The sequence below is a fragment of the Engystomops pustulosus genome, chromosome 6 (genome assembly GCF_040894005.1).
Source record: "Engystomops pustulosus chromosome 6, aEngPut4.maternal, whole genome shotgun sequence".
NCBI classification, from domain to species: domain Eukaryota; kingdom Metazoa; phylum Chordata; class Amphibia; order Anura; family Leptodactylidae; genus Engystomops; species Engystomops pustulosus.
The window spans coordinates 174369538-174394968 of NC_092416.1; the positions used below are offsets into that span (position 1 = coordinate 174369538).

Sequence of the window (25431 nt, forward strand, 5' to 3'; positions counted from 1 at the left end):
ACACAGGGATATGGTTACACAACCCACCACAGATAATACCTAACACAGGCTGCAGAGAGCTTAGAGCACAGCAGTGTGGGGAAACTCTTCCAGTACAATCCTGAAATATAAATCCATATGTCACAGTCCTGCTGCTACTAACAACATACAAAAATTTACAATTACACAGAAGTATAGATACAGAGGTGTGTACTAACACTTAAGAAGTACGATGCAGCTAGTAGGGGGAAGCATCTCTCCATGGGCAATTCATAACACTGGCTGCAGAGAGCCCAGAGCACAGCAGTGTGGGGGGACACCTCCTGGGTACTTTGAGTAGCTACAATCCTGGAATATATTCTAATAAAAGTCTAACTTTAATAAACGGTCAAGACACGTGTGAAGGAAGCTGAGATATGAGCCCCTCTTTGATGGAGCCCAATAAGAGAGATAGTCTAACAGACTTTCACCCATGAGACCATGCCACCCCTCCTGCAGGCTACACCCCTGTACAGTGTATTCTATACAATGGGGCAGCATGGTGGCTCAGTGGTTAGCATTACAGCCTTGCAGCGCCGGGGTCCTGGGTTCAAGTCCCATCCAGGTCAACATCTGCAAAGAGTTTATATGTTCTCTCTGTGTTTGCATGGGTTTCCTCCGGGTCCTCCGGTTTCCTCCCACACTCCAGACCATACTGGTAGGTTGATTAGATTGTGAGCCCCATTGGGGACAGAGGCTGATCTGGCAAACTCTGTGCAGCACTGCCTAATCTGTGTGCGCTATATAAATAATAAATTACTATTACAAGGGGCAAACAGTATGCAAGCTATAGGGTCTATGGTGAAAGGGGCCACTAGGGGGAGCTCACTAGCTGTACAAATCTTTATTCTGTGAGCTCCTCCTAGTGGGGGCAAATTAGAAGTATTTTGAAGTAGGACCTTGGTAAGTTTAGACTCTGAGTTATTATATAGTGCTGTTAACCCCTCAAAGTCTTAATAGGATTTAGTATTTTTTCTTTGTCACATAAGTTTTTGACTTAAGAAAACTTAAAAACTGCATTATACTGTATGAGGGCTTGGTTTTTGCATCATTTATGCATCATTTATAGATATCTATATAAATTTACAAAATGATTTTTACTTTTCTTACAGGGTTGAGCTGCAGGATAAAAAAAAAGGGACTAAATTTGTGCCACAGCTACAACGATAACCCAGCACGGAAGGGTTAAACAGCCAATGATTGATATCTGGTAAGTAGCATCTGGATAATCATAACATCATAAAAACTTGGCACCAGATTGAACACGGCCCAGATCTCTGAAATCACCTAATTGCAGGTAATTTTGGATTTTGAGACCCTTCACCTTTAAGTATCTGCTGCAGCTGATGATAATGTCTTCCCTTGGAGGTGGTGGGTTTCATTTTTCCAGGTAACTTCTGCCATCTAGTGGTCACATTTATAATGCATCATATTAAAAAATGGTTTTAGAAGTTCAGTCTGATCCCCACTAAATGATTGTTCAGGATGCATCACCCTGTATGTCCTGCACAGTGGGTGAGCAGGGTGCCCGCCCCACCAGCTGGCACCCAGGGGGGCACTGGCACACAGACACAGGGAGCAGATGTCTGCTTGGGGTTGCGTTGATTTTGCTGGCGAAACAAACACTGCCCGGAGGACAGACACATCTGACAGCGCCAGATCAATGGTAAGCAGGACCCAGAGCCATGGAGGGCAACAGAGGACGGAGCGTTAACCCTTGCGTAACTAGGACATTTACATTTCTCATTTTAGTATCACATACTGGGGCACATGTATTATCGTATCTGTGCCTTAAAAAATGCCGGGATCTTACGTTTTTTTTGGTGCAGAATTGTTGCGGATCATTTATAATGAGTTTGCTCCAGAAAGAACAGATGTTTCCGACTATCCCGACTCCTCCGTCTTATTTTGGCGCAAGTGGGTGCTGCCTAACTTTTGCACATTGTCCGTCACATTTATGTGTATTTTGTCGGCATTTTTAGCCGCATTTTTTGGCGCACAATAGACCAGGAAAAAAATGGTCAGAGAGCAAAATTAAGGCGCAGTCCATTTAAGATTTTGGCACACTTTTCGGCATTTTTCTGGTGCACGACTGATTATTACCGTCTACCCATTATTTACTCACAGCCGTGCGCCACTTTAAAACATCGGGCTGTGCTTTCCGAAGACTGATCTCCGATACCGTCCTTGTGCCAGAATTAGTAAATCCCCCCCCAGTGTGTGCTATGTGCAGTGTCCTGTGTATAGTGCAGGGGGCGCCAGATTCAGGATTTCTGGTGCATGTTCTGCCTGAATCTGGCGCCCCCTGCGATGCCCCGACAGAGTGCACCACTTTTTATTTGGTGCCCTTTAAACATGGGACACAATTCTGTAAGAAATTGCATAATAAATGTGGCGCACAGTACGACTGAGCATCGGAGCGCCTCCTTCAGTGCAGAAATTTGTCCTACACATATGTGGCGTGGACACTTCTTAAATACCAGTGCAAGCAGTTTGCACCTTAAAGAACATGCAAAGTCCAACAGAAAACTGGTGCAAGGTCCATACTAAATGTGCCCCAGGAACTGCAAAAGTAGGGCACATTAACTTACCCATCCCACTGCGTCCGCCGATCCGGAATGTCCGATGAGGATTCGGAGCTGCCGCCATTCACTAAGATCGTGCACCCGATTTCTTGAATGTGTCGCTTCCCCGCTCAGGTCCGCCGGAGTTCACCATCTTCTTCCCGCTGCATGTAAGTGCTGATTTTGCGACACTATTTGAATTTTAAATTCCGCGGTTTGTCCGAATCAGTCGGGTTGTCCGACGGCCACGACCCCCGATTTGTGTCGCATGAAAGCCGGCGCCGATGTGACACAATCCGATCGCGTTTGCAATTCTGGGCAAATCGGAAATATTCGGGAAACATGACGGGAATGTGTCCAACAGACCCTTAGTAAATGAGCCCCAGTAACTGCACCAGCAGCAGAATAGTGAGTGCAGCTCTGGAGTATAATATAGAAAGCATTTACTGACAACTCAGCATTCACCCCTTTATAATGAGACCCCATTGTAACATCCTGTTCTGTATCGACGCTCTTGTTCATGGCCCAAATTCTGCAGTAAGAAGACCCCTTTAAGAACAGGACATATGTATAATATATAGGAATGTCTAGGGGGCGTCCTCCAGTGGATTCTCTTTCGTGCTCATGTAGGGGAAATTGATTCCATGTTCACGCGCTGCTGGAGAGCGGCATTGATGGCAGAGCAGATAAGTGTCAGTCTATGACATTCCCCCTGGCTAGAGACATGGGATGTGGTGGTCCCGGAGCTCGCTGCTGGCTCTGTCTGTGCGAGGGGACCATGATCCTGAGGTGACCCAGACTGTCCCCCGGGGTGGAGGCTCCATCTGCTGCGGCCTCCTGTGTGCACCCGCGGTACACGATGGCTGCTGCTCAGTGTTATGCATTACACAGACATCATTGGCTGGAATGGGAACCATCCTGGGGGCTCCAGGGGTGGCCATATGTAAGGGGCGCCCAAATTTGTTATGCTACTCCCATAATGTAAATGGCACAGGGCGAGTCCCATGTTTGTGACGCGTCTTGTCTCTCTCATACGCCATAGACCATTGTTTGTAAAATCCATGCCTATAACCCCACCCCTAACCCCACCCCTTTTTTCCGGGATGGTTGGAAGGTTTGCCCAGCACAGGTGGTCACACTACATAGGGTATATTAATGGTATATCACAATGCAAGATCAATCTAAGGTTCAACATCCTTAAAGGGGACCTGTCACTAAGTACAAAATGCTGATTGACCTACCCCATGGGATGTCCTCCGCCCCCCTGATCATTTTACTGTTTGTTTCTTTTTAATCCATCCACCTGTTCAAAAGATATGGCTCCGGGAAGATTACATGTGAAAAAGATCATGCTAGTAAGATGGGCGGGCCTTGACAAAGACACACCCCCCAGACCAAATCGTCACCACCCCCTTGGGTATTATCAGCTGATTCACATATAAACTTCTGAGGGCCATATCTTTTTAACGGGTGGACAGATTTAAATAAAACTAACACCAAAGTGATCAGGGGGCAGCGGAAATCACATGAAGTGTGTTCTTAAAGGAAGCATAATAAACCAGGCACTGTCTTCATAGATCCAGGCACCGGGACTGTGAAAATCTTCTTATATGTTATCCATGGCTTCCGTCCTTCTAAAATCAACTTTTAAAATTATGATAATAACCCCGAAGGGCTCTGGGGTGTTACCAGAACCCCTCTATGCAGTAGATTCACAGGCTAATACACTGTCCCCCCCCCCCCCCCCCAGCTCTTCTCCCTCTCTCTGCCTGATATAATCTCACACGGTGATAAGGGGAAAGTTCTCTGCTCTTTTGTGTAACAGCCTGTAAAGCTACAGCACAGAGGGGCTCTGGTAATGCCCCCCAAAGCCCTCCAGATTCATTAGCATAATTTTAAAAGTTGATTTTAGAAGGAAGGAGGCCGTGGATAACTAATATAAGAAGATTACTACAGTCACGGTGCCTGGATCTATGAGTAATGTATGGATTGTGATGGGAGATTTCCTTATAATTTTCCTTTTAAGTGGAATTCAATTTAAAGGGGCATCCTAGACTCCAACTTTAGGCAGCCCGGGTCCATCACTATCATAGAGTCTGAATGAGACAGCAGGGAATGTGCTTGACCATCACACAAGTGGAGCTGGATCAGGAATAGAATACAACATTGCAGTAAGGACTGACACCGGCAGCAGGAATAGTAGTGAGGTCTCTACTGTGTGAGTGGATATGAGCTATTGTTCACTGTTATCAGCCACTGCACAATGTGGAGGAGGTACAAACACAGATATAATTTGTCCATCTCTCCAGCGTCGTTCCCAGGCCGGGGTGTGAATAATTTGGGTGAGTGCGCCTATAAATGGGCTGTCACTATGATGCAGATGAGTCTCTCTCCCTGATACATTGTATCCCATCAGAGGAGGGGAGAATGGAACTTTCCTGGGCACAAACACTGGTTGCCATGACGAGGGGGCAGACGCACCAATGACTGACAAGTGACCACCCGGGAGGACCCCCGCCTCATATAAAGGGGGACAGGGCACAAAATAAGCAGAGAAGAGGCAGCAGGATGGAGAGGGGAGGAAGGTGGCTGCTCCTGGCATCACTACTTACCATCACCGCACAGGCAGGTAGGTGGATCCTGCTCCTGGCATCACTACTTACCATCACAGCACAGGCAGGTAGGTGGATGCTGCTCCTGGCATCACTACTTACCATCACAGTACAGGCAGGTAGGTGGATGCTGCTCCTGGCATCACTACTTACCATCACTGCACAGGCAGGTAGGTGGATGCTGCTCCTGGCATCACTACTTACCATCACCACACAGGCAGGTAGGTGGATCCTTCTCCTGGTATCACTACTTACCATCACTGCACAGGCAGGTAGGTGGATCCTGCTCCTGGCATCACTACTTACCATCACTGCACAGGCAGGTAGGTAGATCCTTCTCCTGGTATCACTACTTACCATCACTGCACAGGCAGGTAGGTGGATGCTGCTCCTGGCATCACTACTTACCATCACCGCACAGGCAGGTAGGTAGATCCTTCTCCTGGTATCACTACTTACCATCACCGCACAGGCAGATAGGTGGATCCTTCTCCTGGTATCACTACTTACCATCACTGCACAGGCAGGTAGGTGGATCCTTCTCCTGGTATCACTACTTACCATCACCACACAGGCAGGTAGGTAGATCCTTCTCCTGGTATCACTACTTACCATCACCGCACTGGCAGGTAGGTGGATCCTGCTCCTGGTATCACTACTTACCATCACTGCACAGGCAGGTAGGTGGATCCTTCTCCTGGTATCACTACTTACCATCACTGCACAGGCAGGTAGGTGGATCCTTCTCCTGGTATCACTACTTACCATCACTGCACAGGCAGGTAGGTGGATGCTGCTCCTGGCATCACTACTTACCATCACCACACAGGCAGGTAGGTGGATGCTGCTCCTGGCATCACTACTTACCATCACCACACAGGCAGGTAGGTAGATCCTTCTCCTGGTATCACTACTTACCATCACCGCACAGGCAGATAGGTGGATCCTTCTCCTGGTATCACTACTTACCACCACCGCACAGGCAGGTAGGTGGATCCTTCTCCTGGTATCACTACTTACCATCACTGCACTGGCAGGTAGGTGGATGCTGCTCCTGGGGGTGCACTACAGGTCTCAGCCTTCCCCCAGCCAGGTAGGACCAGGACTATGTGATCTTATCCTGCCCAAGACAAGTCACCCACATTCTATAAATAATTAGGATAAAATAATTACCCTGTTTTTATAATTGTGGTTTCCCTTAATAAAAAAAATAGAAAATATTTTAGGGTTTAAACATTTTTTTAATTTTCATTTGTTTAATGAGTAGAAATCTGTAGTGTCCAATGTGCTAGATCCAAGCGTCTGCTCTGTGTAGGGTTTTCCTAGTTTATTTTGCTTTATGCGATGTTTTGTCTGCATCTATGTATCTTTTTTTTCCCCCTAAATAATAAAAAATAAACCTGTGTATGTAGATCTACACAATGACATTTTTGGGGAAAAATAACAAAAATGGAGAATGTTTATATTTTTTTCTCCAGCTTTTATTTTAATTGTTCATCAATTTTTTTAAATAATAAATATAGATTTATTTCTTGGTGTGTATTTAGGAAATGACATACAGCAGATAGATCTGAGATTGATAGAGAAAGAGAGAGAGAGAGAGAGACAGATGGATGGATAGATAGATAGATAGATAGATAGATAGATAGATATGAGATAGATAGATAGATAGATATGAGATAGATAGATAGATAGATATGAGATAGATAGATAGATAGATAGATAGATAGATAGATAGATAGATATGAGATAGATAGATATGAGATAGATAGATAGATATGAGATAGATATATTTGAGATAGATATGAGATAGATAGATAGATATGAGATAGATAGATAGATATGAGATAGATAGATAGATAGATAGATAGATATAGATAGATAGATAGATATGAGGTAGATAGATATGAGATAGATATATATGAGATAGATATGAGATAGATATATATGAGGTAGATAGATATGAGATAGATATATATGAGATAGATATGAGATAGATAGATATGAGATAGATAGAGATATGAGATAGATAGATAGATAGATAGATAGATAGATAGATAGATAGATAGATAGATATGAGATAGATAGATAGATAGATATGAGATAGATAGATAGATATGAGATAGATAGATAGATATGAGATAGATAGATAGATATGAGATAGATAGATAGATAGATAGATAGATAGAAAGATAGATCGATAGATAGATAGATGTGAGATAGATATAGGATAGAGATAGATAGATATGAGATAGATATTAGATTGTTTTTGGAAGTTAATAAAACATTTTGAAAACATAACAATTATAGAGCTTTCCTCCCCCTGGCACAGCAGGGTGGGTGCGGGGGGCATCTCCTCGCCAGCGCTTTGTGCCATCTTTCCGCCAGTGTGATTGGGTTCTGGGCTGCAGCTTCTGTTTATGTGATCGGATCCTCAATGAGTCTTTGTCCACTGCCGGGTGACTCTTAGTGCCAGATAGTGCGGGAGGGTGGGTGGTGGGCAGCAGGGGGTCCGGCGGGGGGGGGGGGGGGGGGGGGTCTATTGTGCTGTCACTTACCAGATGGAAATGAGACCCTGGGGGAGATGAGGCTGAAGGGGGGATTATGTGGCCATCAAAATAAAACCCACGTCCTGTGAATGTGTGGTGAGGGGCAGCGTCTACCTTCTCAGGGGGTAAATATTTTATGGCCGTTGAATTCAGTCTTTTGTTTTCTGTTATCAGCCATGTGGTGCCAGGGGCGAGGGTGGCCATGGGAGGGGGGGGGGGGGGTGCAGTGATCAGGAAAGCTGACCAGTAATAAATTTGTTGATAAATCTGCCCCTATATATCCGTATATACACACATACATACACTATATATCCATATATACACACATACATACACTATATATCCGTATATACACACATACATACACTATATATCCGTATATACACACATACATACACTATATATCCATATATACTCACATACATACACTATATATCCATATATACACACACATACATACACTATATATCCCTATATACATACATAAATACACTATATATCCGTATATACACACATACATACACTATATATCCATATATACTCACATACATACACTATATATCCATATATACACACACATACATACACTATATATCCCTATAAACATACATAAATACACTATATCCATATATACACACATAAATACACTATATATCCATATATACACATACATACACTATATATCCATATATGCACACATAAATACACTATATATCCATATATACACACATACATACACTATATATCCATAAATACACACACACACACACTATATATCCATAAATACACACACACACACACTATATATCCATATATACACACACACACTATATATCCATAAATACACACACACACACTATATATCCATATATACACACATACATACACTATATAGCCATATATACACACATAAATACACTATATATCCATATATACACATACATACACTATATATCCATATATGCACACATAAATACACTATATATCCATATATACACACATACATACACTATATATCCATATATACACACATACATACACTATATATCCATATATACACCCATACATACACTATATATCATATATACACACATACATACATTCACTATATATCCATATATACACACATACATACATTCACTATATATCCATATATACACACATACATACACTATATATTCATATATACACACATACACACACTATATATCCATTTATACATAAGCATCATATATATTCTACTCACACAACATTTATATGCTGCCATTACACACTCCTTATACAAACTACACACACCTTTACACATACTACATACAGACCACTCACACCATATATACGAAACACTGAAGTCCAGGTGCATGAAAACTATTTATCCTCGCACCCTATATACAATACCCACATATACCCCCTATAAGCAGTACTGCAAATATACCTACAATGAACATGCCACACACATAAATATATACCAGCACAGAATATACATAACTGCACAGCAGGACTTCTATCAGGCAAATATAGACATCACTTACTGTATAAAATAGTGGCCGCTGCTGCCTCCCCTCTCTGTGGTGACCTGGTTCATCCTGGTTCTTCCCGGTGGACCCCTCTCAGACGACAATTATTCTCCTACAGATATAGAACAACAACTTCTTCTGGCCATGATTTATGGCCAATAAATTTGGTATCCAGGGATCTTCAGCTTCTGTAAGCACATCTCCACACTGCGCCCCTAATGATACTGTAGTCAGTTTTCATTTAGTGCCCCTATTTACACAGGGGTGTACCTGCTAAAAGGCGAATTGAGCCTCTCGCCTCAGGCAGCAGACACTGCAACGAGATCGGGGATAGCATGAGGGGTGTAGTCAAAATACATCTGATCAGCATTACTGTATGGAGAACCTATCTACTAATACTAGATGGTATGGAGGGTATGGAGGTTGCCATCTATCACTATCTAACTCACCTCAGGCAGCCGAAAGGGTAGGTTCACCCCTGTATGTACACGGCAGCACCCCTACTTCATTATTATGCAGTCCAGCACTACTCTGTGCATTAATGATGCATAGGCCTTGTACATAAATTAACTGCAATACTATGTTTCTCCTGCGGGGGCACTGTAGGGAAACTTAGAAGCTACAAAGAGTTGATCTATGATTCCTGTCAATAATTTTTTTTCTTCCTCCTGCAGCTCACAAATCTGATACAGGGGGCGACGCCGCGATCATCAACCACTCCTCCATGGTCATCCAGCGACTCCAGGAGCTGCTCCAGAACGGCAACGCCAGTGACAGTACTCTACGTGTCCGAACCAGCAACTCAGATGAGGTGAAGATCATCCACACCCACCAGCTGATGCTTATCCTGCAGAGTGACGTCTTCGAGGGTCTTCTAGGGAATCAAAGTGTGGTGACCCTCATGGAGCCCCCCGAGTGCGCTGCTCTGTTTGAGAAATTCATAAGGTAAATTTATACTACCAGAGGATACTACCCCACGACCCAACTAAGAGAGTAGCCTCCAGCCCTCCAATCTTCAAACATGTCTATTAGAACCCTTCTGGGACCTTTGAAGGTCTTCCACTGGTCCTTAATCTGTAGAACTCAAGGCCAACAGAAGGGACAGCTACTTCCTTAGAAGCTTGGTCTAGTGGGAGGGTCCACAATTTTCATCAAGTTCATTCTCTGTCGATGTCTCTCTTGTAGATATTTCTACTGTGGGGAGATCTCAGTCCAGTTAAACCAGGCCATACCACTCCATCGCTTGGCCAGCAAGTACCACGTCTCCGCTCTACAGAAAGGCATTGGTGATTACATGAAGACCCATCTAGCCAGCGAGTCCACTCAAGGCCACGTAGTGAGTTGGTACCATTACGCTTTAGGGACTGGAGATGAAACGTTGCAGGAGAGCTGCCTCAAGTTCTTGGCCTGGAACCTTTCCACCGTGATGAGTAGCAGTGAGTGGGTGACCGTCAGTGATGACCTCATGGTGTCTCTTCTACAAAGATCTGATTTGGTGTTACAGACGGAGCTAGAATTGTTTGCTTCGGTTGAGGAGTGGGTAAATCGTAACAACCCAAATATATCCATTATTGAGAAGGTTCTGAGGTCTATCAGGTACCCCATGATTCCTCCAAGTCAACTTTTTCAAATCCAGAAGCAGTCGGTGTTATTGGCATCATACCAACATCTCATCCAGGATCTACTCTTCCAAGCCTTCCAGTTTCACTCCGCATCACCTCTTCATCTTGCCAAGTATTTTGATGTCAACTGCAGCATGTTCATTCCTCGGAATTATCTATCTTCATCCTGGGGGTCCCAATGGATCATCAACAACCCTGCCAGAGATGATCGAAGCCTTAGTTTTCAAACCCAACTAGGTCCCAGCAGCTATGACTCCAGTAAAAAGATTACCTGGAATGCGCTCTTCTCTCCACGATGGCTTCCCGTAAGTCTCCGTCCGGTCTACTCCGAATCGGTGTCTAGTGGTTCTCAATCAAACCGTCTAGAAGACGGAAGACCAAGGCTGGTGGTTTCTTCAGCGGTGAGTGGCCTAGATTTTGCCGGAGTCACGTTCCAGAAGACCGTACTGGTTGGAGTGAGGAGACAGCAAGGTAAGGTGTTCGTGAAGCACGTCTACACCGTCCACCAGAGCACGGATGAAGTGTCAGACTTCCTTGTTCATGCCGATTTGCAGAAACGGACCTCAGAGTATCTGATCGACAACTCTCTCCATCTCCATATTATCATCAAACCTATCTACCATTCAGTAATCAAGGCCAAGTGAGATGCAGTCAGCTAATCTCTGGTTGTGAAGGTCTGGGCAGAACCTGGACATGGACAATGGACTCTTCTCCTTGACAAAAACTTTGGTACAGTTGGATGCATCTCCAAGATGGTTGGGTTGGATCTACCACCTTCACTCCAATTTTGATAGGTCCTATGCCAGACCAGTCTTTAGACCTTCAAACATCTTCTGGAAGACTACAAGAAGATGGGTTGCCTTCTCGATTGAATGTTCTAAGATGAGGCCTCCTATGAATGTCCTTGTGACTTCACTCATGGATGAAACCAATTTCCGTACGATCACCTTGGTTCGGAAATCTCTAAGTGAAGATAACAAACTCATCAGTTGGATAATGGTCGGTGCACACACCCAAGATTTAAAGTTGTGGTGGCCACCAAACTGTGCATCCTTGGGTGTTATGAAACATTGGGGCAGATTTACTTACCCGGTCCGTTCGCGATCCAGCGGCGCGTTCTCTGCGGTGGATTCGGGTCTTCCGGCGATTCACTAAGGCAGTTCCTCCGCTGTCCACCAGGTGGCGCTGCTGCGCTGAAGTTCCCCGAGGCCCGCCGGAACGCCCTGAAATTCACCGGCCTATACCTGGTGAAGGTAAGTGCAAGTTTCGCGACACATTTATTTTTTTTTAAACGCGGCGGGTTTTCCGAATTCGTCGGGTTTTCGTTCGGCCACGCCCCCCCATTTCCGTCGCGTGCATGCCAGCGCTGATGGGCCAAAAATCCGATCGCATGCGCCAAAATCCCGGGGCAATTTAGGGAAAAATCGTCACAAATCGGAAATATTCGGGTAACACGTCGGGAAAACGCGAATCGGGCCCTTAGTAAATGACCCCCATTGACTTTAACTTTCGTAACGGCTCAGAAGCAACATCAGGAGACCCACAAGACGAAGGCCATTGTTTCCACCCAGACACTGAACCAGCAGGGGCGTCTGTGCTGAGACCCAGTAAAAATTAGACTCCACTCAAGTCACCGAGATTATTATATTCCAATTTAATTTATATAAAAAGACAGTCAACAAACAACAACGACAAAAAAAATCAGTACAAAGAATACAAAGTTCTGATCCAGACCATGAAGAAGAACCTACCGGGACCCTAATTCCCCTCCGACTAGAAAGGACGATACAAGTGCCACGGCTGTAAGGACGTTCTGTAGCGGATAATATAGATCCGGTTCTTAGTGCTTCATAATAAAACATATTGGTTTACAATGGTGTGAGATTCTTATAATATGGTAATAAATAATACCCCTGGTGGTCCGGTGGGGCATAGAGGTCAATTTTAAGGAATATTTTGCTAAATTTAGGATCTAATCCATAAAGTTACTGATTATTTATGAAGATTTATGTGTTAATATTACTATTTATGATGACACTGCATGGTTTAATGTCTAATAATACAGGTGCTAATATCCCTGGTGGTATAGGGGGATTTGGGCATTTGTATGAATACTCCTGGTTGTAAAATCTGTGGTGTCCCTGTTGATATAAAGTTAGGGGTGAAATATAAATACTCCTGGTAGTATAGAGTTAGGTAGGTGTTTATAATAATACTCCTGGTGGTATAGGGTGGGTTAAGAGAACCTAAAAATAACTTCATATTTATGGCGGAAAGTTAAGTTTTACATTGACTTGTGTATCATATAGAATTGTATCTACCTGCGGTACTTACCAGCATACTAGGAGGTTAAGACACTACCTCACCTGGTTAATATTGTCCATTTACTATGTATTGATATAAGATTGATGTTGTGGTGGTTAATGTAGAATATCCCTGATGGCCTAGAGTTTAATATCACAGCCGATTTATAATTATAGCCAATTTACCGAAGTATTTAGCCAATACTTAGCCGCCATTCATTTAAACACTTAGGCAATATCTAAGCAGAATGGTAAAGGTGGTCCTGGTGGTCTAGTGTGGTTTATGTATTCACAATTATATCCCTGATGGTCTAGTGTGGTCTATAGATTTATATTAATATCCTGGTAGATAAGTGTGACTTTTGTGTTTATATTAATATCCCTGGTGGTCTAGTGTGGTTTATATATTAACATTGATATCCCTAGTGGTCTAGTGTGGCTTATGGGTTTATGTTGACATACCAGGAGGTCGAGTGTGGTTATATATATTAATATCCCTGGTGGCCTAGTGTGACTTTTGGGTTTATATTAATATCGGTGGTCTAGTGTAGTTTAGGTATTAACATTGATATTCCTGGTGGTCCAATGTGGCTTATGGATAAATATCCCTGTGGTCTAGTGTGAATAATGGATTAATATCCCTGGTGGCCTAGTATGATTTATGGGCTTATATTAATATCCCTGGTGGTATAGTGAGGTTTACGGATTGATATCCCTGGTGGACTAGTGTGGTTTATGGATTTATATTGATATTCCTGGTGGTCTAGTGTGGTTTATGTATTAACATTCATATCCCTGGTGGTCTAGTGTAGCTTATGGATAAATATCCCTGGTAGCCTAGTATGATTTATGGGTTTACATGAATATCCCTGTGGTCTAGTGTGAATAATGGATTAATATCCCGGTGGCCTAGTATGATTTATGGGCTTATATTAATATCCCTGGTGGTCTAGTGTGGTTTACGGATTGATATCCCTGGTGGACTAGTGTGGCTTATGAATTTATATTGATATTCCTGGTGGTCTAGTGTGGCTCATGTATAACATTCATATCCCTGGTGGTCTAGTGTGGCTTATGTATAACATTCATATCCCTGGTGGTCTAGTGTGGTTTACGGATTGATATCCCTGGTGGTCTAGTGTGGCTTATGGATTTATATTGATATCCCTGGTGGTCTAGTGTGGCTTATGGATTTATATTGATATCCCTGGTGGTCTAGTGTGGTTTACGGATTGATATCCCTGGTGGTCTAGTGTGGCTTATGGGTTTATATTGATATCCCTGATGGAATTGCAGCCTGGATCTAACAATGCTAATGCCATTCGGTGTCAGACTATGGAAAAACGGTGAACAAAAAAAATAGACGATTCACAGCAAAGTTCTAGTGAATTTGCATAGTACGGGGGTCCCACAGACCCTGCAGAGGTATTCAGCCAATGGTTGCCCGAGCTACGCCCAGTAGCCCAATCACCTTTAGTCCATTGCATATACGAGGCGCCATCAGCCTCGCCAACACATAGGCACGGGGGCTTCTGATACCATAATGCCCCCGGTGCCCCGTATTGAAGGTCATAGCCCTGGTGAGCGGAGGGACACAACAGTCGATGTGGAATAATCCAGTGATAATACAAAAAAAGTGCACAAACTTTACAAGAAACCTACAAAGGACGAGGATACGATTTGTATAAATTGTTGCCTTAAAATGATTGTGACATCCAATGAGAAGCAGGCACTCTGCGGAAGAGGGAGGCGGCCAAGTCTAAGTAGCAGCAACCAAGTCCACCGGACATTGGTATCTCCATAGCAATTGTTGCGATAACGTTCCGTCAAGGTGATGAACCTTGGAAATATCTTCCAGAATACAACGCGCCCTCCTGCAACTTTGACCTTCTTTGAGCAAAACCGTGTTGGATCTGTGGCATAGATAGGACAACCTCTCCTTAGGTTTTTGAAGGAACATCCCAAACCTGTTAGTATTTTCGGACCCGTATCTCCTTCCCATGGATGACCCCAGCGTTGCCCGTGTTGTAGTTGAATCTTGGCCGCTGGTTGGTGGAGATTTGCTTCTTGGAGTTGCCGGGTTGGTTGTGTTGGGATCCTGCTCCTTGGTGGTCTCCAGATTTCGCCATGTTCCCTGTAGGGATTGAAGACAACGTTAAAAAGGGTCTAGTACTCTACTACTTCTACCCTATGATCCCGATCACTGGTGGTCACGCTGATGGGACCCCGGTCCTACTACAATTCCTTGACCTAGGTGCTAGAGACATCTTCTAGCTACTAGGTCCCACAACTCTACTTATGGAATATTAGAAGATACCAAACTAGTAAAGGGGGTCCAAAACTTGTTCTTATTCCCTCAATCCAGAAGATGAGGACCAGTAGTGGACCAAAACTATGAGTAGAACACCAGGACCACCTCCAAAAACACTAATGGGGTCACGTATCTCCACCCGAACGTCACATGACACCCACCAGCTTGGTTCTGAGGAAGTTTGACCTGTGCTATGGGTAGCACCATTTTCCCGCGGCTGTTGATGTTGTGAGGGGCGTGGCTTTGGATCTTGTGGTCGGAGTTGCTCTCCAGGGCTCTGTTTCGAGAAGGATGGTTCTTTGGTCGCACCAACTAGACAGATAAGAAGGAACAATACGTGAGTCGTAGGGTGACAAAACCTGGAAGCCTGAGGAGCAATTCTCCATTGCAACCTGTACAGAAGAAGACCACCACACCCCTTCTCTATCGTGGTTGATGTCCAAAGGCCTTCGCTTACCCCTTGGCCGGTGACCTCAAAGGACCTTGACCTCTTCTTTCTTCGCTTAACTTCTAAAGACTCTTCCCTTTTCTCCAACTTCTGGGCTCCTTTCTTCTGTGCTTGGTTCCACAGACCTGGTGAATCTCTCGGTTGGTTGCCTCCTCTGGCTAGGGCCACCACCATCTCGCCGGTGCTGGTGGAGAGGTTGTCTTCGCTGGCTGCGTGGTGGAGTGGAGAGTTTGCTATTGGCTGATCTCTGAATGGGTTGTCCTCACTCTCGCTCAGAGAATGGACAGACAGGTTGCTCCTCTCCTTCATGGGTTGAAGCGGTTGTAGACGGTCGCCCTCTATGACCCGGGAACGTCTTCTGGCTGCCTTCACCGAAATACTTTTAATGCTGCTAAGAATTTCTTTTTTCTCTGGAAAAATAAATTCAAAAAGTTTCCTCAAATGGTCACCACCCAATGTTCTAGCACATCTCAGGGTCCACTTATGGTCTTACACAAAATACTCTCCCTACAGTTATGCTAATACCATACACGATTGATTTATATAGCAGGATTATACTAGGGGAGTGTCCTCACCCTGCTGTGCTCTGTGCTCTCTGCAGCCAGTGTTGGGTATTGTCCTTCAACGATGTGTGGTCATACCTATTTGCGTGTTTTTAGTAGCAGCAGGACTGTGAAATATGGATTTATATTCCAAATTGTACTGAGGGCATGTCCTCACACTGCTGTGCTCTGTACTCTCCACAACCAATTGTTCCTGGATATACGTGTAATCAGACTTTTGTGTGCTGTGTTGATAGTAGCAGCAAGACTGTGAAATATGGATATCTATTTCAGGAGTGTAGCTTCTCCTAGTGACCCAGAGGCAGATTTATGAGGTGTGTCCTCACACAGCTGTGCGCTTAGCCGTCTACATGGAGCAATTCATCACATGGAGTACATGCTTCCCGGGGAACTTGAAAAAGCTACAATCCTGAATTACAAATCCATTTTTTCACAGTCCTGCTGCTAATAACATACACAATGGTATAATTACACATTTTTCAAAGAACAATACCTAACACTGGCTGCACAGAGCACAGCAGTGTAAGGACATGCCCCCAGGTCACTTGCAAAAGCTACAATAGTGGAATACAAATCCATTTTACACAGTCCTGCTGCTAATAACAACAACATGCACAATGGTATGATTACAAATCTCTGCAGGGTCAATACCTAACACTTTCTGCAGAGAGCACAGAGCACAGCAGTGTGAGGACACGCCCCAGCGCAGGAAATGGACGATTCAATATAGTGCAGTGTGTATAAGCGGTGGATGTGTGACCCTTTTGACTCCCCGTACTTACCCTTCCGTGTTAGCGCCACCTTGTCACTGCTGTCCGGAGAGGAGCTGATGTGGTGACTTCTCAACAGATTGTCACGTGGAAACGACTGAAACCAAAATATCAAAATCAATAAAATCAGAAGCAACTTATTATTGTCACATAATGTAAGAAGGATCAGACTGGAGGGGGCGCCAAGTGTAAAAACTCCCTGCAGCGCCACCACAGGTGAAGCGGAGTATTACACGGTATCCATTGATATCAATGTATCAGAACAGTTCTGGGTCCTGCTCTCTGGAGATGCTCCTCTCACGTATAAGAGATGATGCTTCCCAAAATTTCCCAACACAGTTTCAGAAAATGGGGTTTTAAAGCTTAAAGGGCAATTGTAGTCACTAAGTTTAATGTAGTATAAATATTTATGGCTCCATCTCTGTGGGCTGTTACTCCAGAATGAATAAGGGTCTTCCCACCCTTCTGCACATTCAACTATCTATGGGAGCCCACCCTAAAAACCAATGTATATCCCATAAATGAATCATTGTGAAAGCCACTGACAGACTGGGCCCATCCATGTAGTAGACACTGAGCCACTGACAGACCGGGCCCATCCATGTAGTAGACACTGAGCCACTGACAGACCGGGCCCATCCATGTAGTAGACACTGAGCCACTGACAGACCGGGCCCATCCATGTAGTAGACACTGAGCCACTGACAGACCGGGCCCATCCATGTAGTAGACACTGAGCCACTGACAGACCGGGCCCATCCATGTAGTAGACGCTGAGCCACTGACCAATGAAAGACCTGGCACATCCATTTAGTAGACACTGAGCCGCTAACAGACTGGGCCCATCCATGTAGTAGACACTGAGCCACTGACCAATGACAGACCGGGCCCATCCATGTAGTAGACAACACTGAGCCAATGACAGATCGGGCCCATCCATGTAGTAGACACTGAGCCACTGACCAATGAAAGACCTGGCACATCCATGTAGTAGACACTGAGCCACTGACCAATGAAAGACCTGGCACATCCATGTAGTAGACACTGAGCCGCTGACAGACTGGGCCCATCCATGTAGTAGACACTGAGCCACTGACCAATGAAAGACCTGGCACATCCATGTAGTAGACACTGAGCCGCTGACAGACTGGGCCCATCCATGTAGTAGACACTGAGCCGCTGACAGACCTGGCCCATCCATGTAGTAGACACTGAGCCACTGACCAATGACAGACCAGGCCCATCCATGTAGTAGACACTGAGCCACTGACCACTGACAGACCGGGCCCATCCATGTAGTAGACACTGGGCCACTGACCAATGACAGACCAGGCCCATCCATGTAGTAGACACTGAGCCGCTGACCAATGACAGACCGGGCCTTTCCATGTAGTAGACACTGAGCCGCTGACAGACCGGGTCTTTCCATGTAGTAAACATTAACCCGCTGACAGACCGGGCCCATACATGTAGTAGACACTGAGCCACTGACAGACCTGGCCTATCCATGTAGTAGACACTGAGCCACTGACAGACTGGGCTCATACATGTAGTAGACACTGAGCCACTAAACTGGGCCCATACATGTAGTAGACACTGAGCCACTGACAGACTGAGCTCATACATGTAGTAGACACTGAGCCACTGACAGACTGGGCCCATCCATGTAGTAGACACTGAGCCACTAAACTGGGCCCATACATGTAGTAGACACTGAGCCACTGACAGACTGGGCTCATACATGTAGTAGACACTGAGCCACTGACAGACTGGGCCCATACATGTAGTAGACACTGAGCCACTGACAGACTGGGCTCATACATGTAGTAGACACTGAGCCACTGATAGACTGGGCACATACATGTAGTAGACACTGAGCCACTGACAGACTGGGCTCATACATGTAGTAGACACTGAGCCACTGACAGACTGGGCCCATACATGTAGTAGACACTGAGCCACTGACAGACTGGGCTCATACATGTAGTAGACACTGAGCCACTGACAGACTGGGCTCATACATGTAGTAGACACTGAGCCACTGACAGACTGGGCTCATCCATGTAGTAGACACTGAACCACTGACAGACTGGGCCCATCCATGTAGTAGACACTGAGCCACTAAACTGGGCCCATACATGTAGTAGACACTGAGCCACTGACAGACTGGGCTCATACATGTAGTAGACACTGAGCCACTGACAGACTGGGCTCATACATGTAGTAGACACTGAGCCACTGACAGACTGGGCCCATACATGTAGTAGACACTGAGCCACTGACAGACTGGGCTCATACATGTAGTAGACACTGAGCCACTGACAGACCGGGCCCATCCATGTAGTAGACACTGAGCCACTGACAGACTGGGCCCATCCATGTAGTAGACACTGAGCCACTAAACTGGGCCCATACAAGTAGTAGACACTGAGCCACTGACAGACTGGGCTCATACATGTAGTAGACACTGAGCCACTGACAGACTGGGCCCATCCATGTAGTAGACACTGAGCCACTAAACTGGGCCCATACAAGTAGTAGACACTGAGCCACTGACAGACTGGGCTCATACATGTAGTAGACACTGACAGACTGGGCCCATACATGTAGTAGACACTGAGCCACTGACAGACTGGGCTCATACATGTAGTAGACACTGAGCCACTGACAGACTGGGCCCATACATGTAGTAGACACTGAGCCACTGACAGACTGGGCTCATACATGAAGTAGACACTGAGCCACTGACAGACTGGGCTCATACATGAAGTAGACACTGAGCCAATTCCATGACCATATGTTGACATTTTGGCAAATTTGCTTACAGAACCCTTATCCAAACCGCAAAGAATAATGAGAAGATAAGACTCATCCAATGTCCCCCACCTACCTCCTTGCTGACCATGCCATTCACGTGTATTGGCGGCGGAGTCACCACTGTAGAGTTTTTAATCATCCTGGCGCGGGGACTGGTTTTAAACACTTTATTTGCATCACTGGTAAAAAAAAAAAAAGAAGACATAAAGAGTTAAACCTTTTTACATCCAATAAGAATCAGGAACTTGAGCAGATGCTGGGAACACAAAGACATTGCTAAAAAACATGACTCTACTGAATTGACCAGCTAAGCATCAACTGAAGAACATCAAGGAGATCCATCACTGGACTCTATCTCCTGCATGAGGAGGACGGACCCTAGATGCCAGTCCTGAAGCCGATAATGGACTGTCCAAAAACATAAGAGAATCAAGGGTAAAGAACAAAAACTATCCAACCTCTCTGTCTCGGAGAGGAGTCGAGGAAGTATTCTTCTGTAGGACTCTCTTTGATTCAGATTCCTGTTGTCCGATCCAAACGTCCGGACGCTCTCTTGGTCCGAGTCTGGTTCCTGGGATGTCTCTTCTGCTGTGATCTGAGGGATTTTCGGCAAAGAGTTCTGGCTGTCCTGCAGAGTGTGGAGAAAGAAGACATTACAAGACGTTGTGGGAGAAGGAACTTCAGATCTCATTGTCATAAGTTGACCAACAGCTTGATGTCCTTGGATCAGGACTTTGCTTATTTTTTCTAGCTCCTGGAGGTAGAACAAAAATGTCCTTCTCAAGGAGCTGAGGGACATGGTCCTATTCATGGTCCACCTAAAGATAAAAGACTGCCCAATCATGACTTAGCCTTACTTACCTTCAAGGCCATAACAGATGCTCTGTCAATTATGGTGATTCGGTCTAAAGTGCCTTCTTCTAGCTCTCGAAGGTAAAGCTCATACAAGTCCTCGAGGCGGGGAGGGATAGCCAGGTTGTGTTCTACAAACAAAGGAACCATTCAGGAAAGATTTGTTTGGTCAACCATTTGATGGCCTGGAAACTGCTCTAAATCTCCACCGTTGAGACTAGAACTACTTCCATCCGACCCTTATATCATCTATGAAAACCAGGTGGCTCAAGTCAAGAAGATGGTCACCCACCCACATTTGATTCTTGTTGAGAAAGTTCCTTCATATTCAGAACTCAGTGGGAAGCCTCACCAAGGATGATGCGTCTCTGCTGCTTGATGATCTCATCGCACAGACACCGGTGCTGCTCGAATTTCTGCACCATGTAGTTCTTCTGCCGGATCATGTTGTCTTTGAGCAAGGCGTGGGACTGCATCTCCGTGTTTTCAATCTCCAGTTCATGGACTTTACACAAGAGGCTCAAAACTTCCCTCTGCTCCTCCGAGCTGATTCTTTTTGGCAATATTTCCTCCAGTCTTCTTGCTCGTTGCCGGATTTCTTTGAATCGTTTCTCTAATTCCATCTGGAGAAGAGAAATCAAGAGAATCAAGAACAGATACCAGGCCAGTACTTCTCTATAATGTCCTATGTGACTCTGCTGATGCATCCGAGTATCGAAGACTGGTATGAGCAGAGTTTTCTCTGGGTGCAGTGTATGGGAGACATCGGAGCAGCTGGTCTCCGGCCACCAGCTCCGAAACAACTAAACATTACAGACAGAACCTTCTGAAGGGAAAACTGCTAAAAACACGAGTCATATAATGGGCAGATGATGTTCCTCATACGTTGTACTGATCTATATTTTACACTCTAGTCACATCTAATACAACAGGGTGGAGTTTGCTACTCACCTTTTGGCGGCGTAGCTTGCTCTGATCCACTACCAGCGCATGAACGTTCTCTCTGGCCGTCGTCACCTCCGGTGGCTCCATGATATCAGACTGGTCATCTCCGGTGTCCGAATCCTTCTCGCTATCATCTTTGACATACGATTCCCTCCGCAGTTCTTCTCGCCACTTGCGGACTCGACGCGTTTTTTCTTGCTCCCAGCTGTAACCACAAGACAAAGGTTTCACCTATAGAGTACCCCCGGAGTCATTTTTATAAAAACCTACTCCAAAGTTGGTCAAAATTATGGTCATTGTATGGTCAGGTTCAAGGACTTAGGACAGTGATGGTGAACCTTTTAGAGATCGATTACCCAAAATGAGACCCAAAAACCACTAGCTTTTCCCAAAGTGCCAACACAGCAATTTAGGCACTAACAAACTTACTGCTACCAGAATCTTTGAGCTCCAATTCGACACCTTTTCTCTCTTCGGACAGGACCAAACAGCACAGGATGGGTCACTTTAAAATAGCAGGACACTACCTAGACTACCTGAGACTGCAGGAAGATGCCATATGGGTCTGCCAAACTCTGTGCCTGGGAGACGGCCTGGGTTCCCACAGAGAGGCCTCCGAGTGCCATCCCTGGCACCAGTGCCATAGGTTCGCCACCACTGACTTAGGACCTGGAGTGCAGGTAGAAGGATGGCAGTTCTCCACCTACTCTGCAATGATGAGGAAGTGACGGGAAGTCTCCATCTGTATCTCCATGTGGTTGTTCTCCAAGTCCATCAGCTGTTTGCGGATTTCCATCTGTTCCCTGAAAGCCTTGATCAGCTGCTCCCGGAGCTGGTCCATCTCCCGCCGATCATAGGGTAAGGTATGGAGCTGAACCTCGGCTGGTGGACAGATGATTGGGAGATGTTAGGTATGAAATTCTTGGGACGCGATGGGATTTATCTGCCCAAAGAAGCCAGGCACTACCTTGGATGTTGCGAATATCGCTCCTCTCATTCCTCATGTGCTTCAGGCCCTGCTCATCGATCTTCTCCTTGAGTCTTTGGATCTCGTTTCTCAGGTCCGCTATGATACTGGTGTACTGGGCGATGTGATACGAGACGTTGAGAAGGTTCCGCTTCACCTGGTGGAAAGAAGACGAACCAGAATGATGTCAGGACCCTCTACTACTCCCTAACACCAGGGTTCTGTGGATCCGTTGGATTCCATGGATATTAGTTGAGGGTTACCCAACATGTCGGTCATGTAAGTGTCTCTACTTACCCGGGTCTTGATATTTTTGGCACGGTCAGCGTAGGTGAGGGTATTCCGAGACTCCTCGAAGGCGCTGCTGGCCGGACTTATGTGGGCGATCATCACCGTGCGGCTATTCCCACCCAAAGAGTCCTGCAATGAAGGTAAGTAGGAGGATGCAATGATGGGAGTTCATGCTGGAGCACAGAGCTGACAATCACTGGCTTGTAAAGACTGTACCTTCAGGAGTCTGGTCAGCTTGCTGTCTCTGTAGTTGACGTATTTATTGACCCCTCTGTCACTGAGGGCGTTGATACAGTTGCCCAGCGCCAGCAGGGAGCGGTTGATGTGCGCCCCCTCCTTCATCCGCTGACCCCGGTTCTGAGTCTGCATCAGGAAAAATGAAGTCCAAAATGAAGCCTTGGACCTGTGACTGCCGTGGATAGTGTGGAGTTATATGTGGCTGAATTATGGGGCACTGGCACTGGCAGGGGTACAATATGACTGGAGGCACTGTGGCTGGTATGGATATGGTATAACTACGGTTAGCACTACTATGGGGGGGGGGGCACTGTTTCGATCACTATGTCTTCTTTTCTGGTGGGTGCTGATAAGGTGGCACTGTGGACATAATATGTGGGCACTACAGAGGGCACTGTACCCAGATCTCTGCAGGGGCACTGAGCCTGGCTCTTTTAAAGGGTCTTCTATGGCAGCATCTGAATTGGCTTAGTTTGTGGGCGAAAAAGCTGGAGTGACCAATGTCTCACCCTAATATGGAGGCACTATGTCTCACCCTAATATGGGGGCACTATTGCTAGGCCTAATATGGGGGCACTATTGCTAGGCCTAATATGGGGGGACTATGGATCACCCTAATATGGGGGTACTATGGCTCGGCCTAATATGGGGGCACTATGGCTCGGCCTAATATGGGGGCACTATGGCTCACCCTGATATGGGGGCACTATGGCTCGGCCTAATATGGGGGCACTATGGCTCGGCCTAATATGGGGGCACTATGGCTTGGCCTAATATGGGGGCACTATGGCTCATTCTAATATGGGGGTATTATGGCTCACCCTAATAATGGGGTACTATGGCTCACCCTAATAATGCGGTACTATGGCTCACCCTTATATGGGGGTACTATGGCTCACCCTTATATGGGGGTACTATGGCTCACCCTTATATTGGGGCACTATGTCTCTTCCTAATATGAGGGTACTATGGCTCCCCCTTAAATGGGGGCACTATGGATCACGCTTATATGGGGGCACTATTGCTCGGCCTAATATGGGGGCACTATGGCTCACCCTAATATGGGGCACTAAGGATCACCCTTATATGGCGGCACTATGGCTCACCCTAATATGGGGCACTAAGGCTCCCTCTCTTGTAGGGGAACTATGGCTCCCCCTAATATGAGGGCACTATTGCTCTCTCTCTTATTATGGATCACTCTCAGATGAGGACACTTTGTCTGACTCTTTTACAGGGGACACTATTAGTCATGATGTGCACAACATGGACCAGAACCACCACAGTCAGTTCCATTCTGTGCACGGTGTGGCGGTATTATTACTACTACGCTGGCCTAGCTTGGAGCAATCCTGTCCAGACCCAGCAGGTGGCGCTATCTGTCAGGACTACAGCACAGCGGCGGCAGAGTCTTTGTCCTCAGCGAGGTCTCAGGTTTCATATAAAAGGACTCGATCATAAAAAGCCTCAAGGAACGCAGAACGAATCGTCTAAAGGGCCGTCGTGTGGCAGCGGCTGAGCCATTGTCATCTACTATGTGTGTATCCATATGTCACATGACCACTACCATGTATGTGATGTGTGATATATGGACTGGTAGGGACCTGCTCCCTACTGTCTATACAATGCGTTATACTATATACGATATAATACCGTAATAAACGTGTGTTACTACTTACCTGGGAGGCTCGTTCTGACCCGGCCAGGTCTATCATGAATAGTCGCCCTACGCGGACCTCCTGGGTGATGTTCTTGACGCGGCTCTTCTGCCGTACGGTCACCTGGAGGATGGCGTGAGAGCGCGAGGAGGTCTTGTTGGCGGCGGTGGGCTCCTGCGTCCTCTGCTTGTTTCCTTTCATTAGTAGCTGCATGATCTGAAGGTGTAATATCCGGTCAGTCTGGTGTTGCGGAGCACCATATAGCAGGATATTCATATAATTTGTGCACTGTATGGCGGTATTATTTTATAAGAGCTATTTTTCAGGCACTGTATATTGATATAATTTGTGCACTGTATGGCGGTATAGAATGATGTAGAATGGATCTAC

At 45.7% G+C, this 25431-nt stretch overlaps 2 protein-coding genes across 4 annotated transcripts in view; one reads left to right on the forward strand and one right to left on the reverse strand.

Moving 5' to 3' along the window:
* Nucleotides 1–1204: 1204 nt before the first annotated feature.
* Nucleotides 1205–12753, forward strand: BTBD17 (BTB domain containing 17). 3 transcript variants are annotated; one of them, XM_072112532.1, is made up of 3 exons: nucleotides 1205–1228; nucleotides 9932–10202; nucleotides 10443–12753. In XM_072112532.1, exons 2-3 carry the CDS (start codon nucleotides 9982–9984, stop codon nucleotides 11521–11523), a joined length of 1302 nt encoding a protein of 433 aa, XP_071968633.1. In that variant the 5' UTR covers nucleotides 1205–1228; nucleotides 9932–9981; the 3' UTR covers nucleotides 11524–12753. The 3 variants fall into 3 exon arrangements, with proteins under 3 accessions (XP_071968633.1, XP_071968631.1, XP_071968632.1); XM_072112530.1 differs by lacking the exon at nucleotides 1205–1228 and adding an exon at nucleotides 5031–5211; XM_072112531.1 differs by lacking the exon at nucleotides 1205–1228 and adding an exon at nucleotides 5562–5619.
* KIF19 (kinesin family member 19) overlaps nucleotides 12512–25431 on the reverse strand; it is a 63015-nt gene continuing 50095 nt past the window's right edge. The window contains exons 7-20 of the mRNA XM_072112529.1: nucleotides 25063–25257; nucleotides 23363–23509; nucleotides 23153–23275; nucleotides 22856–23012; nucleotides 22596–22770; nucleotides 21895–22093; nucleotides 21296–21566; nucleotides 20953–21074; nucleotides 20550–20719; nucleotides 20165–20270; nucleotides 17287–17371; nucleotides 15951–16351; nucleotides 15655–15805; nucleotides 12512–15316 (exon numbers count right to left, since the gene is read on the reverse strand). Of these exons, the coding sequence (XP_071968630.1) occupies nucleotides 15153–15316; nucleotides 15655–15805; nucleotides 15951–16351; nucleotides 17287–17371; nucleotides 20165–20270; nucleotides 20550–20719; nucleotides 20953–21074; nucleotides 21296–21566; nucleotides 21895–22093; nucleotides 22596–22770; nucleotides 22856–23012; nucleotides 23153–23275; nucleotides 23363–23509; nucleotides 25063–25257 (2466 nt within the window). The 3' untranslated portion in view covers nucleotides 12512–15152. The remainder of the gene's footprint in view (nucleotides 15317–15654; nucleotides 15806–15950; nucleotides 16352–17286; nucleotides 17372–20164; nucleotides 20271–20549; nucleotides 20720–20952; nucleotides 21075–21295; nucleotides 21567–21894; nucleotides 22094–22595; nucleotides 22771–22855; nucleotides 23013–23152; nucleotides 23276–23362; nucleotides 23510–25062; nucleotides 25258–25431) is intronic.